Consider the following 18,035-nt stretch of genomic DNA (forward strand, 5'->3'; position numbering starts at 1 on the left):
ATGAAACCAACAAAATTCAAGCTTAACAACAGTGCCTTCACCATCACAATAGCTACAACAGTAACCTCATCTTGCATCTGACATTATTGCAATGAAATGAGTAATCAGAAAATACTGAAAATCTGTCTGTAAATAGGATGAGATTATCTTTAAACTGTTGAAAGGAATTTTTTTACAGTCTGATTTTTAGGCATCCTTAAATGTGACACTCCCTGAAAAAAGCTAGAAAAAGCATTATTTCTCTTAAATATTACCATGTATGTCACCCCCATTTCAACTGAGATGTATTATTCATATGCTGAATGAAAGTGACATATCCACAATTCTGGCAAGGTGTAAAATATCGATGTTTGTAATGCAATGTTACCAGAATACGAGCTCAAAGTCAGGGGTCAATCATTATGAAATGGATAGTAGAGGGACAAGTATTTACAATTTTCACAGATCATAAACCTCTGACTTCCATATTCCAAAGTGTTATTGACCTCAACTCACCACATCCAATTCGCCAAGCAGAGTTCATTGCCCAATTGTTGACAGACGTGCAACACATTGCAGGACAGGATAATGTCCCGGCCGACTGCTTGTCTCACTACTGTGTGACATTTCCCATCATTAACTGGTCTGACGTAGCAGCAGAACGAGATATAGAGTGTGTCCTTCAGCACTGCTGGGCCAATACTGCAATGGCAGGCCTGTGCCTTGAGTGCCTGCCACTGCACAACATGAGACAAGGGATTTGGTGTGACACTTCGGGATACAACTTATGTCCATTTACCCTAGCAACGTGGCAATGTGCAGAGTTCGACACCTTTTACAACCTAGCATACAGCTGAGGAAAAGAGCTACTGCTAAGTTAATATCAAACACAGTTATTTGGCCAGGAATACAGAAAAATTACCTCGATTAGCTCGAAGTAGCATGTGATGTCAAAGTTCTAAAATCTCTTGCCGTAACTTTACTCCATTGAATGACTTCCCATCACTGTCACCTTCAGGGATATTCTCACACTTACGAGGGGTGGTCAAAAAATTTATAGCCCAAGGTAGTTACCATAATGTCTTCTCCCACAAACAACACCAGCAACTTTTATGGTGACCCTTTGTAGGTATGCAAATCAAATTTCACGGCTCCATCTTCATTATTTTTCCCACAAGGTTGCATTGTATACCATAGTTTAAGCAAAATTGCAAAAATCGAGAGAATCAAGAACTGTGCTGTGATAAAATATCTTCATTTGAAGGAAATCACGCCCAAGGAAATTGCAGAGGATGTGCAGAATACATGTAAGGACAGTGCTCTATCTTATGCAGCAGTGAAAAACTGGATGTCCAACTTCAAACATGGAAGAACACATGGGAAGATGTGCCGAGGAGCAGAAAGCCTGTCACCGTTGCCACAGTGACTGCAATTCAAGATATGATTTTCCAGGATCATTGAACAATATTGCAGCACATTTAAATGACATTTGGAATCTCCCTTGGGCATGTTCATGACAGTGTTGTGGATATATATGTTGGGAATGCAGAAAGTTTCATCTCAGTGGGTCCCGAAAGACATGAATGCAGATCAGAGACAGGAGTGTGTGCAGTGTTGTGAAAAAAGTGTTGTGAAGAAATTGTTCACCAATTTGAAGTGGATGGAGATGGCTTTCTTGCAATATATGTGACTTTGGTGAAATGTGCGTGCACCACTTTGATCGTGAGACAAAACAACAGTCACAACAATGAAAACATCCTTCATCCCGTACCCAAAAAATTTTAGACTCAAAAATCAGCTGGCAAGGTGATGGCATCAATCTTCTGGGATGCTGAAGGGGTAATAATTATTGTGGGCTACTTGCAAAAGAGAGTAACTATCAACGCGTCATACTATTGTGCCTTCTTGCACTGTTTGAGAGAAGAGATAAAGAAAATAGGCACGAAAAATTGGCTCACGGATATCTTCTGCATTAGAACAATGCATCGGCGCAAAAAGCCTTCGAACACTGGAAACTTTGCGTGACTGTGAGCTTGAATTGTTATATCGTCTGCCTGATTTGTCTCCATCAGACTTTTTTCTTTTTCCAAACCTACAAAAAGACCTCAAATGATGACAATTTGACAATGATGATGCAGTGATTGCTGCTGTGAATGCTTTGTTGGACTCAAAATCAAAGACCTTTTATTTGAATGGTTTGCAGAAGTTACCTTAGTGTGCCCCCAAGTGTATTATTGTACAAGGGTATTACATTGAAAAATAAATTGGTATTATGAAATTTCTGTCATTCTTTATTTGTTAGACTAGAAACTTTTCGACTCCCTCTCATACGCATGGATATTGTATGTCCTCTTCCCACTTCAAAAAGCTTTCATTTGCTGGTATCATGGTAGATAGATTTATTAGGTGACCTGAGGCTGTCCCTGTAACAGATATTTCTGCAGTGTCTGTTGCCCATGTGTTGATCTCTAGTTGGTTCTCCAGGTTTGGCATTCCTCAAATTATCATTGCTGACAGGGGTAGACAGTTTGAATGTCAAGTGTTCGAGGAGCTCTTGAGATTATGCAGATGCAAACTACAATCTACCACCCTGCCAGTAGATGGCTGGCCATGCAGAATTTTGGATGATAGCAATATCATTAGTACTTCTAGGCCTCCACAGAGTAATTAAAGAAGACTTAGGCTGTTCCTCTGCTTAATTAGTCTGTGGAGAGCAACTGAAAGTACCAGGCAAATTTTTCTTGTGCTCTCCCCTTTCCAGTCTATATGTTAGGAAAAATGCCCCATTTTTACACACTCTGCAAACTCACATGCAACTCCTCAGACGTGCCAATCCCTCATGATACAGAGACAAACAAATATATATGGCTCTACCTTTACAATATTATTTTTGACTAAACTACCTTGTGCATCTGATTGTTTGCATAGTGGCTCAACAGCAAGTTCTTTTCCTAAATTCTAAGGAGTTAACACCATTATTTAAATTTAAAATTTATTCCTTAATTCTATAAATATATTATTAGCAATGTCAGGTCTATTGCCCAAGTCTTTCCTTAGTTCACTTTTTGATGCCTCAATTCTGCTACCCAAGTCTTTACTGGTTTCAGCCATAATTTTATCACAATCACTACTTTGTTAATCATGTTTCTCACCTAAAATCTTCCTGAGTTGTTTAAATAAATTGTTGTAATAATGTCCACAATGACAATGTTCCACACAATTGATTCCAGTCATTTGCTTTGTCACATTACTTATCCATCCATGTGGTTTCATTCTCATCCAATAATGTTGGTAGTGTCTTACATTTTTATAATTTTGTTCAGATAACTTTTTTACCCATAATGCATACCTGAAATTTAGAAGTTGTTTAGCACATCTGACCTTACATTTTCAGCAGATCACAGCTCCTCCAACCAAACTGAAATATTAGCAGGTTGAATTGGTGCACTTCACTACCTAAATTGGTGTTGGTCGATGGACAATGGTTAGTGTAATTCAGTAACTTTTAAAGTTCCTCTATTGGAAATATTAACTGTTCTTTTTCTTGGATTGTCAGGCAATTTGTGACTATGAAATGATATACTCAAAATGCAGAATGTTACTTTAAAACGTATTTCTAGTGTCACATGACACAGTATTGACACCACAAAATCTGTTTCAACAATGAAGCACGTATGGCCACCAGCACACTTCTTTTATAATTTTACAGTAATCAGAGTTGAATCCACACATTGTTTTATACTAAAAGCTGAAAAATTACAACTGAGCTTTTACAATTCTGGATAGCTTGTTAGTTAATACAGATTTGTTTTTCTGTGAAGTTTGTATATAATAATAGTGTAACAGAATTACACTTACTACCTTACATAAATATAAGACCTCCATGCCCAAATAGTGCTTAACTTAAAAATACTAATTACTTCAGTGTTATGTAAATTTTTATGTTCATAGCATGTCTTTGGTGTAATTGTGTTACGTTTTATTTGATACATATACTACTTTTTGCACTATTATTTGAAATATATAATTTTTTTTTTTTTTTTTTTTTTTTTTTTTTTTTTTTTTTTTTTTTTTTTTTTTTTTTTTTTTTTACATGGCAACTACAAAAACAGTATTGATGTAAATTTGTTGAAACCGCATAGTAGGTTGACTAATTACATCCCAAAGTGACTGCTTTATATCAGTGATGCAAGAAGTACAAAACAAGTACAAAACATGGAGGTTAGATGTTATATGCAGACATAGTGATGTGCAGAGGTATCAGATTTCAGTTTATGTTTCATCAATGTGTTGTAATGTATTGTTGCATTCTGCCACATTACAGTCAGAAGAAGGGGAGGGAGGAAGGTGGAAGGATGGTGTGAGATGGGGTGTAGCGACTACGGTTGGAAAGAGGGTTACATCTTGGGATGGATTTTATCATTGGGTAACGGTAGTCGTTTGAAGTTCTGGAAGGAGAGGATGGATAAGGCATGAATGTACATATGTTGTATACATGCAGTGGCTCAGTAATGTACATTGATTGATGATTAGTGTATAGGATATTGAGTGCTGGCAGTTGTTTTTGCAGTTAATGTGTTGGATCCAGAGATGCTCCAAGAACAGAAAAAAGTTTGCATAGAGGCAGACAAGGGATTTGTAGGTGAGGATAATGGTGGAAGGATGTAGACCTCAAGTGCCACCTGTTAATGATTTCAGTAGTTTTAATCTGTATTGGGCTTTGTATTGGGGGCCTAAATGCTCTCTTATGTTAGTCAGGGGGATGGGTTCATTGCATGTGGAGAGGTGGGAATTTGGATGCTAGAAGCGCCAAGTGGTGTGACCAGAGGGGGTGGCTTGGATTTAGTTGACGTTTCCATGTATTATGCTACTCAACCAGGAGATTCAAGTGTTGTTGGAGGGACGAATGGTAGAGTCCAGTGCATCACAGTCTCTCTCCTTATATAGTTTAGAGCCAGGGGCATTTAAATCTCACAGTGTCCACTCTACAACAGATTAGCAATGGCCCTGGCAACTCGTGTCCACTGCTGCATTATGTGATGCAGACGACATCTCCCTTCCTATTGTTTCAGAGGCCAGTTACCAAGCTGCTCTGAGGGTAAAACCCTTACCTCAATTAACAAGATTCATCACCACTCATTAATAATGATGTCCTATAAATCATTTGACATGCAGATTACAGACATCTTTTTTTTAAAACTAAACATGTGCTTTACCATTAAACTGTGCACTATCCATGTAGATCTATTTATCTGCCTGAGTCTTTTGTTACATATACGTTCAATGCAACATAGGGAGACATGTTGGTGCATTTGTTCAATGTACTGTTTTCCATATTTGCATAGGATGTGATAGACAACAAAAGCTGCACTAACATGTAGCAGAAAAGCAATCTCATGTTCTCTTTAATTGTTTTCTGCTTCTTTCTTCCTGCCATTGCATTTGTGTGCCCCCAGTGCCTTCTTAATTTCCCTATTTTTGTAGCGGTTGAAAGCAAAAGTGTTTTAAGGCAGTCCATATCCATCAGTAAGTAGCTGTCATCACATATGATCTTTGTTATGTGCACCAGTGTTGTCATATAGGACTGTCACTATCATCAGTGGTGGTAGCTAGTCACTGGAAGATACAGGTCTGTGTGTGCCGATTTCCTGTACCCTCCATGTGCCAGAGTGCCATCAGGTTTATTTTGCATGGGCACATCCAGAAATGGTAGACAGTTGTTCTCCTTAACATGTGTGGTAAATTTAATCTAGATACTTGCCTAATGGAGGCACCAAACTTCTAAGACAGTGTAATTTGTAAGGGAACTGAAATTATAGTGGCAGACAATTCAGGTAACTGAAACAGAAGCTTTATTTTACTAGCACAAAATTTGGCTGAATAAAATGAGAAACTATATTGTTGCTCTCTCCCCACTAGTAGATAATCCCTTGTTTATAAGGGGTGACCATAAGTTTTAGTCTGAAAGCTTTGCAATCCAGAAGCAGAATCAGTATGTCATTCAGCATAATTGCCATGAGCATTGAGACAATCTTCCCATTTATGCTTCGGTTTGAAGATACCCATTTGGCAAAACATTGTGTCCTATTGTGAGAAGGAGTCCGTAACTGCCTGCTGCACATCATCATTTAACATGAATCACTGATCCTTCAAGACATTTTTAAAAGAACTGAAGGCATGTAAATAACATAGGGAGAGATCAAGACTACAGGGCAGGTGCCTGAGTGCCTCGCACTTGAGCTGGCATAACTCCTAATCTCTCCAAGATCGACCAGCATCCTCTGTCAAACTGCGACGAGCACAGAACGTGGCACACCATTCCACAATGGTGGTTTTCAACAAACATGCTGCCCCATACACGTTTTCCATTCTCCAGCGTACATCTGCCTGTTTGTGCTTCAACAAGCAACAAAAGAATAATAGTGCATTGTTGCTGTTTAAACACATTTGGTAATAACGTCGCCACAGTTCACATTTTTGCATTTACTGCATACATGTCAGAAAGACACAATTGCCATACTGATTTCTTGCCTACATGTCAGTGCTTATACAGGGTGAAAAGTAATTAAACCGACAAACTCTGGAAGGTTGTAGGGGACATCAAAACAAATATTTTTCCCGAATGTCATTTTTTCCTATGAGGATTATTTAAACTGGTGGAGGCTGTATTACATTCTTCAGTTATTAGAGGGTGTATTACAATCTTCAGTTGTAAGCAACTGCTGTCCACCAGTGTAGCAGTGCATCATCTCTGTTTACTAATGGAGCAATACACCTGGAGTGCGTACACTGATATGGTTGGTGCATACTACGTAGCGCACCACAACAGATGAGCTGAACAGCGGGTTTATCAACAACAATATCTTAATATGAAACTTCCTGGCAGATTAAAACTGTGTGCCAGACCAAGACTCGAACTCGGGACCTTTGCTTTTCGTGGGCAAGTGCTCTACCAACTACGCTACCCAAGCATGACTCACGCCCCGTCCTCACAGCTTTAATTCCACCAGTACCTCATCTGCCTACTTTCCAAACTTCACCGAAGCTCTCCTCCGAAGTTTCATATCAGCGCACACTCTGCTGTAGAGTGAAAATTTCATTCTAGAAACATCCCCCAGGCTGTGCCTAAGCCATGTCTCTGCAATATCCTTTCTTCCAGGAGTGCTAGTTCTGCAAGGTTTGCAGGAGAGCTTCTATGAAGTTTGGAAGGTAGGAGACAAGGTACTGATGGAATTAAAGCTGTGAGAACGGGGTGTGTGTCGTGCTTGGGTAGCTCAGTCAGTAGAGCACTTGCCCGCGAAAGGCAAAGGTCCCGAGTTTGAGTCTCGGTCTGGCACACAGTTTTAATCTGCCAGGAATGCACACTCCACTGTAGAGTGAAGATTTCATTCTAGAAACAATAGCCTAATCGCTGTATCCCGCATCATACGACCTTTGTTGCTGTGTACCAACGTCTGCGTGAGACCGGGTCACTTAGCAGATTAACTGGACAGGGACGCCATCGCACGGTAAGAATGCTGCAATCTGAGGGAGCTGTTTTGCAGCATGTGGAGCAAGATTCTTCAATCAGCACTCGTGCAATTCCACGCAACATGGGGATGAATCAGACAAATGTAAGAACAGTCCTTCGAGAGCAATTGTTACGTCCATTTCACTTACAGCGTGTCCACAACCTATAACTGGTTGATTGTCCACCCAGAGCACAGTTTTCGCAGTGGTACCTGGAACAGTGTGAAATGCATCCTACATTTCCATCCTCTCTGTTGTTTACCGATGAAGCAACGTTCAGGCGTGACGGAGTCTTCAACATACACAATTCGCATGTTTGGAATGAGGATAGCCCACATGCCACAGTTAATAGCGCTCATCAAGTGCGGTTCTTCATTAATGTGTGGGTCAGTGTTGTTGGGAACTGTTTAATTGGGCCGTACCTGCTACCTAAGCCATTAAATGGCAGGTACTATTATAATTTTCTCGCCAGAGCGTTGCCAGAATTGCTGGAAGACGTCCCGCTCCCTACAACGCATGTGGTTCCAACATGACAGGGCACCGGCACATTTCAGTCATCATGTGTGTCGATTCCTTGACTGACAGTTCCCAGAAATGTGGATTGGCAGTGGTGGTTCTGTATCATGGCCTGCTTGATCCTCAGATATGTTCTCTCTGGACTTTTTAGTGTGGGGAGAGATGTGAAACATTGTTTAGACAGCTCCTGTTGCATCAGAAGAGGATCTGGTTGCCCAGATAGTAGCAGCAGCAGGAACAGTGGGGTTTTTGCCCGTGTCAGACAGAACATGATCCAACAGTGTAACCTTTTGTTTACGTGTAGATGGAGGTATTTTTGAAAATCTAACGTAATTGAAATTGGGTTGTGTTAATATGTTGTCTCTTGGTCATAAAAAAATGGGAAAGAGTTTGTTGGTTTAATTAATTTACCACCAGAGAAATCTTCCTGTACTGGTTTAAATACTCCTCATAGGAAAAAATATTTGTTTTGATGTCCCCTACAACCTCCCAGAGTTTGTCAGTTTAAATACTTTTCACCCTGTATACCCACATCAAAGTTGTGGTACGTTGCTTATAAACTGCAGCAGTGACCTCAGATGCAAACTTTTTGATTGATCCTTATATAATTTGTCTCAGTTTTATTTAGCCTGCTGGTTGGCCCTAAATTTCTGTCAAGCTGTTTTATTCATTGACAGCACAGGGTAACAAATGCTAAGCACCTGTGGAAAACTTGAAGAGAAGTTGTCAAAATATTCAAACCCAAACACAGAGATTTCTTATAAATGTATCACATTTTGTGATACAGCTACACCTAGTTTTGTAAGTCAATGATAACTTTCGTAGTTATTGAGGAAATGTTTTAAAATTCCTAATTGGTACATAACATAAAATTCTAATCATATATTGTGTACTGCTTATCACTCGATGTTATACCTGACTCCCTTCACCCCACTCTAACCCATCTCTTCCACTACCATATTTTAAGGTTGTGCAAATGAATGTCACTTTCAGTTTTCATATTGTGCCATAAAATGTATTTATATTGGTCATAATTGTGCTTGTCATTATCCACACTCACGTATATTGAGTTATTATCTTTAGCTTTGGTTAGAACTTTTTTTTTTAAATATTTGTGTCTCACCGGACAATGGTAATAATGTGCTAAAAGAGGTAGTGAGAAAATTTTGAAACTTCTAGATATCCTGATTTAATATAAAAAAAAGTAACAAGTGAGCTCATTGTCACTTGAACTTTTATTAGCAAGAAAATGAAGGAAAATTGAAAAGCTTTCACAGATTACTCAATTGTTACAAAGATAGATCTGGCTGAAAAGTCCATGTTGTCTGTCTTCAGGTTGCGATTGTCCATTATGGCTCGGTCGCATTTTCAACAGTCCCCCTGTCACTCGACCAGTGGATGTGGTGTTTGTTCTTTGGTATTGGGGCATTAGTATGGAGAGCACTGATAAACCCAATACCTACAAGGATAACAGCAATGACACTACTGTAAGTAAACCGGACTTCTCCTTTGTGTACTCATCACAGAGGAAATGTGACAGTAAGTGAGGAAGACTGTTATCACAGTTTGTATATTTCCTACTTTTGTTGTTTTATTGAATTATGCTGCAAGTTGTAAGAAACTGATATAGGAAGTTTCACAATCAACAGCTAAAAAACTGATAAGCAACTGCTATATGCCCCTTCCACAAACTACTAAGCTCATAAAAACAAACAGGAAACCAATCTCACAACTGTGCATTTCATAAACAAACCTTCAGACAAAAAAATGTTACCACTTGGAGTATAGCAAAAATAAGCTATGTTAGGAGACCACAAACATCAGATTCTGTTATTGAGGATTTTGTGGAGGTGAAAATGATAGTTCTGTTTGAGCTGTCATTTAGTACACCTGTACGGTATAGACAAGGTGAAAATGAAAGCACTGTCAGTAGTTGATAAGTCTGCACATTGGCTACAAAAAAAACTAATCAGTATATATTATAAAAATAAGCATACAATATACGTGCCACTAAAACTCAGAAATGAGTCCCAGCATGTTTAGGGAAGTTACATAGTATGGTAGCCCTCTATCCCCCAGCCACAAAAAAGGTTCTCACTTTTACCACAAGTGTGTGCGTTTGAAGATATAAGGACAGGGAAGTTTCACCCTCTAGAAATTTCTAGAACATTCCAGAACATCAGAGGGTATTCGAGAACATTCAAAAGCATTCCACAACATTACTGAATGTTCCACAATGATCCAGGATATTCTGGAATATGTGCAATGTTTGGGAAGATTCCAGAATGTTTGGGAACATTCCAGATCATTGCAGAACATTCCAGAACACTCTAAAATGTTGTGGAACATTGTGGACTATTTGAATCCTTTTTGGTATGTTCTGCAATTCGCCACTGGTGGGTCTACCGCCCATTGGTAGGGATATATAAAGCAAGACCCATCATGGGAACTGAAAAAGTAATGCAGTGAGTGAATGAAAACAAAAAGTGAAATGTGAGCAATCAAATTGATACAGTGAGTGAATATAAATGAAAAATAAAGTGTGAAAAGTGTACTTAGTGTATTTGTAAAGCAGTAAAAGTATTGCATTAGGCATGACATTATAATTTATTACTTCTTTATTCCTCACTGTATTCACGACATGTTTCAGGCACAATGCACGTATATCAGTGAATGTAACTGCAACATTATATGATTTTACAACACAGTTTAGAGGACATGGCATTATAAACAATGAGATGCGTCAAAAACTGTCACATCGTGCATGACGTATAAATTTATTACTTCATTGCTACTATAGCTCACGTCACGTAAGATGGCACTTCCGTGCATAGAGGCAGAGCAGCGATGGGATGAGAACTGTGCATGCGCAGCAGCAGAGAGTGGGCAAACAGAGTCCACGTTACTGAACTGGGTTGCTGCGGACAACAGTCAGGCTCATTTGCCTACAGTACATCAAATTATACGTTCATATCTATGAGGGGAATAGTAAATATTAAAACCAATTTCAGTCAGTTGTCATTAGAGAAATATTAATTAACATCTTGATGACATTGCATCTACTGCTCCACAGATTTACTATACATGACACAGGGAGGTGAGAATAGCTGACACAGCTTTGTGAAGACATGAAGTACAATTTTTGTCAACATGACAATTGTCTGATGACAAGAGCATTGAAACTGCGTACAATAATTATCATTTATTGTGATTTGAAATGAATTATAAGTAAAAATTTAATACACAACAAAATTAACTTCAAGCACAAACCAAAATCATTGTATTTGCTTGACAACTGCTTCTACTCAATAGAATCTTTAACAATGCGTACAAGGTGTGTGTGTGTGTGTGTGTGTGTGTGTGTGTGTGTGTGTGTGTGTGTTGATGTGTTTGACTGTAGTTAGGTGTAATCACTGGGCATAAAAAAGAATTAGTGGTAGAAAGGACTAATGAAAAGACTATCATAAAAATGGTCTGTTAGTTGTCGTATTTTTCGCAGTTAATGGGCATTATGAGTGTAAACTAACTTGTTTGACATTACAGAAAGAGACCACATTTATAATCTATTGAGCAAGCAAACAATTAACCATAATCTGTGAATGATTCCAGGGAATGATGACCGATAACATCGAAAACAACCAATATCTCGACAAGTAACAGTTACTGTCATTTTAGGACTTTATCCAGTTCGTGCCTTGAAAGTGACAGGGGTTTACATGTGAAAATATTGAACTTTTGATGAATTTATCCAGCTGCATTCTCACGTGTTATTAGAGCATACAACATGGTGGAGAAGCTTAACTTCTCCTTGGGCAATATTCTAAAGATTATAGTCTGTGAAACAAATACTAACAAAGAGATAGAGGGGCTGGCCAGTACTTACCTCAGCTCAGTACAGCCGATAGATACACACAAAACAGAACTGAAAATTGGGAACTGTTTAATTGGGCCGTACCTGCTACCTAAGCCATTAAATCTCTACCCAGCGGTTCCTACCCCTGTAACCGACCCCGCTGCAAAACCTGCCCCATGCATCCCCCCACAACCACCTACTCCAGCCCCGCTACTGGTAAAACATACACAATTCAAGGCAGGGCTACGTGTGAAACTACACATGTCATTTATCAGCTGACATGCCTGCACTGCACAGCCTTTTACATCGGCATGACAACAACCAAACTGGCTGAGCGCATGAACGGACACAGACGAACTGTCCGCCTAGGAGATGCCCAATACCCAGTAGCGGAGCATGCCCTCCAGCATAACTCTAGGGACCTAGGAACCTGCTACACCGTATGTGCCATTTGGCTTCTCCCACCCAACACCAGTCCCTCTGAACTGCGGAGATGGGAACTTGCACTCCAACACATCCTTTCATCCCGCCATCCCCCTGGACTGAACCTACGTTAAACAACCTCACTCCCATTCACTCTTCAGTCTTCTCCTCTTTCCCTTTCCTCTTTAGCCATTCACGCATCTTTTTATCCTACATAGTTGTGTTTATCTTTATACTATATACCTCTTTACTTCTGTATGCATCCTCTCTGGTTTGAAGCTGGCACAGTACTTACAGTAGAATATCTTTGGCTTCCCTCTGACAACCATGCCTCCATCCTTGCTACCCTCCCTGTTTACCTTTCCCTGTCGCTTCATAACCTGGGTTGTGAGTAACTGAATCCACTTTCCCTTCTTCCCTTTTTTCCCCTCTCTCCTCCCTGATGAAGGAACAAAGTTCCGAAAGCTAGGAATGTAAATTTTCAGTTCTGTTTTGTGTGTATCTATTGGCTGTACTGAGCTGAGGTAAGTACTGGCCAGCCCCTCTATCTCTTTGTTAGTATTTGTTTCACATCTTATATGAGATTTTCCATTAATCATAAAGATTATAGTCTACATAATTCAAAGAATACAAAGTCCTAATCAAAAAGGCTAGGAAGTTCTCATTATTATGTACACAATTGATATGTTGACAAACACATTTTTTACATCGCGAGTGTAAAACTAAGAAACATTATTATTTTATTCCAAAGTCTACATTTGCAATATCCCTGTCACTTCTATTTGAATCTGTCTTCGAACAATCTGATCGTAAATTTACGATGATAGGTTCAAGGCTTATATCCATTATCACTTCCCTGTCACATTATTCTTTCTGAAGCTTTTCAGCATACTGCACAGACTGTGTCCATGCTACAGGTGGGATGTCATCTATTGCCTCATGCACAAGCAATTCAGCGAATGTTACCTTGAATGTTTTTTTCTCCTCCCACATAGCCTTATCCTTTTCCCAAATTAATTCCATTGGGCTACATTGACAGTGACATGTGAGTAAATGTAAAACTGTGTGATCCCATTCACGTGCAAGGAAGTCAAGTTCTTACATTCCATTAAGTGACTTGTATAAATTAACAAGCTGCAGGAGATCGGCACAAATCTGGGTTATACCATGCTTAATATTTTGACTTTTAAGCCAGAGAAAAATATCCGCACTTTTCTGGTGTTTATACTTGGTGCTTTCTCTGTAACAGTTGAATTATAACAGGCAATGACTGACTTTGAAGCTAGGTATGACAAGAATTGTGAATCACGTCACGAAACTGATAGCATTGATTTCTGAATGGTAGTCACTGCTGTTTTTCTTACACGTAAATACAAGTTTACCTCCTTCTCTTGTATCATGAATCTTTATTTGGGATGTAGTTAATGCAGCACCTATGCACTTCTTTGAACTAACAACTCTTCTTAACATATCTGGAACCAACGCCTTTTAAAAATCTTTACATTGATGAAGTGCTTACCATTGAAGCCTATTTTCTCCTGCATAACTGTAACACATTTTTGTGATGTTGGGCAGTCATCATTTACATGGACTCCTTTACAACATCATTGTTAAAACCATCCATTGGCTTTGCATGCTCCTTGCAATTTCAGTGCTTTCCAGGTGACATGAAACCAACTTTTTCTATAGCTCCTACAGCTGTGATACTTTTGTTTATAATTCTGTTTACAGATCTTTTGATGACACCATATGATTTTGGAGTCCATTCTTGTGTATTTGAATGTCAACAGTAGGAGACCTGCTTTCAGATTCACATTTGACAAAGTTATGAATGCAGTAAATAATCCCCCTCATCTGCTTGTGAAGCACTTCACATTTATTGCCATCACCTAACTTTTTTTTAATCGTGCTTAAGCTTCTACAGATACACATTCACAGCTATACTGCTACAAGAAAGAAAAATGAAACAAAAACAACTGATAGTTGATTGAATAATTCAGTTGTCACAAAGTACGGCAAAAGTGCAGCATGTAGGAGCAAGATTATGCTGTTAAGATGTAACTCTCTGCTAGCCACTTGGACAGAGAATGAATATTACTGGCTACCAGTGCCCAGTGCCTAGTGGAGGTGTATGTACAAAATGGCTGAAACTTGGGCCACCATCTTACATGACGCAAACTTTAACTCCATTTCCAACACATTGTGCAGCAATTCACATATCCTGCTGAACGTACCTACAAAATTATGTCATTGTGCGACACATAGTTCAGACACTGTGTGGTATACACAGCTGTAAATAAATACCTGGGCAATGCCAAGATTCTATGCTAGTATTAAATAAAAGAAAAACTGAAATTAGACTGAAAAACTGAGTTAGCATGAACCCATCACACTACTAGTAGTACATTTGAACCCACAATTGGAGTGGGAAGCACTCACAGAGCACTTGTGCATTAGACTAACAAGAGTGATGTACCTGCCATGTCGATTAAAACTCTGTTAGTGAGAAACATCTTCTACCTTTATACTGTGATTTCTGTCAATTAACATACAGAAATATCTGATGGTGTAACTTTTCTGGAATTAAAATAGTGCTTATATGGCAAGAAAGTAGTAAGGGCAAATACAGTTATTAGAATAAGAAATTCATGTTGGCCACAGTTTAAAGAACTGATAATACTAGCAAACTTTCCCTCTATATTAAAGTCTGTCTCTCCTTAATGAAAACAGGTGGCAGAGATTCTAATTTTCAGAAGTGCTTTTCACAATTATAAAACCCAAAATAAAATAATGTAGATTCAGGACGTAGTAAGTTAAGTGTCAAAATGGTTTTAAATATTCTATTGTAAAACTATAATAAACAACACGTGGTACTGACAGACCTACCATACAATCACTTTGAGAGCCATGTATAAAACCTATTGAAGAATAGATGTGTTTAAGAGGTAGAAGAATTTTGTAACAGTGTGGTACCATATATCAACACATAATTTTTAATATAAAGTTTCTACATAAGTACAGTTATCAAATCCCACATCATGAGATTAGATTAGATTAATTATTCATTCCATAGACACAACCTCCTGGGTGTGGAACATGTCAGATAAACACATTACAAAAATGTACTTAGAAAAACTTGAGTTTCATTAATTTTAATGATCCTCGGTCAATAAACAGTAAAATTATGTAAATGAATTAAATTTAAACTTCTAATATTTACAGGTTTAATACTTACATCTGCTTTCATTAAATCCATCATTCGGACATTTTCTAGTTTCTTGGCTATTACAACCAAGTATTGTCAAAAATTAAAGTAAATTACTCATTTCAGTGATCCGCAGCTAAGAACAGACAGATTATGTACAAGATTTAAAATTAAACTTCCACTATTTACAGGCTTAAGACTTACATTTGCTTTCCATACATCCATCATTCACACAGTAATGTAGTTACTTGGCTGTTACAACCAAGTATTGTCAAAAATTAAAGTATAATAAATTTTCATTAGAATGGTCTACTGCACTTGTTGAGAAACTCATGGATGGAATAGAAGGAGTTGGCCACCAAAAATTCTTTTAAATTATGTTTAAACTGTGCCTTGTCTGAAACTAAACTCTTAATGAATGCTGGTAACTTATTGAAAATATGCATTGCTGAATACTGGACTCCTTTCTGGGCAAGAGTAAGTGATTTTAAATCTTTATGCATATTGTTCTTATTCCTAGAATTGATACTGTGTACTAATCAGTTAGTTGGAAAAAGAGATGTATTATTTACAACAAACTTCATTAAGGAATAAAGCTGTGGTTAATATGCCCAGTTCTTTGAATAGATTTTGACATGATGTTCTTGGATTTACACTACTCATTACTCTTATTATACGCTTCTTTACTCTACAAATTTTTTCTCTGTTTGTGGAGTTACCCCAAAATATGATACCATATGACATAATGGAGTGAAAATAAGCAAAATATGCCTGTTTTTTTTATATTTATATCTCCTATGTTCGCATTGCAGACACAGACTTGTTTAGGCACTTTAGCAGACCATTAGTATGTTGCTCCCAACTGAATTTATTATCAAGTTGTAATCCCAAGAATTTTACACTCTCAACTTCTCCTATTTCCATGTCCTCATATTTTATCCACCCACTAGAAGGAAATCTCTTGGAAGTTCTGAACTGCATATAGTGGGTCTTTTCAAAGTTTAAATGACAGTGAATTGGCTATGAACCACTTATTAATGTCAGTAAAAATTTGATTAGCTGCCCTTTCTAAATTTATATTTGATTTACTATTTATTGCAATGTTTGTGTCATGTGCAAATAAGACAAACTTGGCATCTGGTAATGTAGCAGATGACAGGTCATTAATATACACAAGAAACAGTAGTGGACCTAGTATGGAACCTTGGGGAACACCACATGTAATTTCTTCCCAGTCAGATGATGTCTGAGTGCCTACTGGTGAAGTGTTACGTAATGACACCCTTTGTTTTTTATATGTAAGATATGACTGAAACACTTTCCAGCACTACCAGTGACACCATAATATTTTAATTTACTTAAAAGAATGCTGTGATTCACACACTCAAACGCCTTTGACAGGTCACAGAATATGCCAGTTGCCTCTAATTTGTTGTCCAATGAATTAAGGACATTTTCACTGTAAGTGTAAATAGCTTTCTCAATATCAGCACCCTTAAGAAACCCAAACTCTGACTTTGACAGTATGTTATTTTCACTAAGGTGTTTAAGTAGACACTTGAACATAACCTTTTCAAAGATTTTTGAAAAAGCTGGCAAAAGTGAGATTGGTCAGCAATTTGACAGCATTTCTTTGTCCCCTTTCTTGTGGAGAGGTATAACTTCAGCATTTTTAAGCCGATCCAGGAATGTTCCTGTGACAAGTGATTGATTACACAAATAACTTAAGATATGACTAGCTCACATGAACACTCTGTTATTAACTTTGTTGATATGTTATAATAACCTCTAGAATGCTTGGATTTCAAGGACTTTGTGATGGATTCTATTTCTTTGGGTGAAGTAAGTGTCAATTCCATTTTACTGAGATTGCTTGTGTGCACTGGTCTCAGATATTCCATTGTATTATTTACTGAACCTGACAACCCCATGTTATCAGTAACAAAGACAAAATACTTGTTTAAATGGTTTGCAACACAACATGTATTTGTTACCAGGGTTTCATTTATTTTTAGAACTATTTGTTCCTCCCCATTTCTGGTCCTACCTGTCTCTGACTTAACTATATCGCATATTGTTTTTATTTTATTGCTGGATGTATTTATCTTCTTCTCATAATGCAAGTGTGTAGATTTCTGGATAACCTTCTACAATATTTTGCAGTAATTTTTGTAATGAGCTATAATGCAAGTATCAAAGGTGTCCTTATGTATCAGATAGTGTTTCCTTTTTGTCTCACATGATATCTTTATCCCTTGTGTGATCCATGGTTTCTTATTAGACTTCTGCTTAATTTGAGTTACCGTCAGGGGAAAACAATTTTCAAGTAAGGTGCTAACTTTATTAATGAATGTTTTGTATTTTCCATTCATGTCTTGGATGCTGTAAACATCTGTGGCATAGAGCGCCATAAAAATCGATATTTGTTCTGTGCGTAAGTGTGCTATCTTTGAGGAGAGGGCTTTGGAGAGCATGTTGGACGCTAACGGCAGTTAGCCTCCGGACTTGTATCTGAGTAGACGCTAAGTGTGAATAAATCTGTATATGAGA

The 18,035-nt window shown here is 38.1% G+C and overlaps 1 protein-coding gene across 1 annotated transcript in view; it reads left to right on the forward strand.

Moving 5' to 3' along the window:
• The window catches only part of LOC126426488 (plasma membrane calcium-transporting ATPase 3-like), a 595,967-nt gene extending 586,472 nt beyond the window's left edge, over positions 1 to 9,495 (forward strand). Inside the window, exon 18 of the mRNA XM_050088398.1 lies at positions 9,340 to 9,495. Within this exon, the coding sequence (XP_049944355.1) occupies positions 9,340 to 9,495 (156 nt within the window). The remainder of the gene's footprint in view (positions 1 to 9,339) is intronic.
• The last annotated feature ends 8,540 nt before the right edge of the window (positions 9,496 to 18,035 follow it).

This window comes from Schistocerca serialis, chromosome 11, assembly GCF_023864345.2.
Source record: "Schistocerca serialis cubense isolate TAMUIC-IGC-003099 chromosome 11, iqSchSeri2.2, whole genome shotgun sequence".
Lineage (NCBI taxonomy): Eukaryota > Metazoa > Arthropoda > Insecta > Orthoptera > Acrididae > Schistocerca > Schistocerca serialis.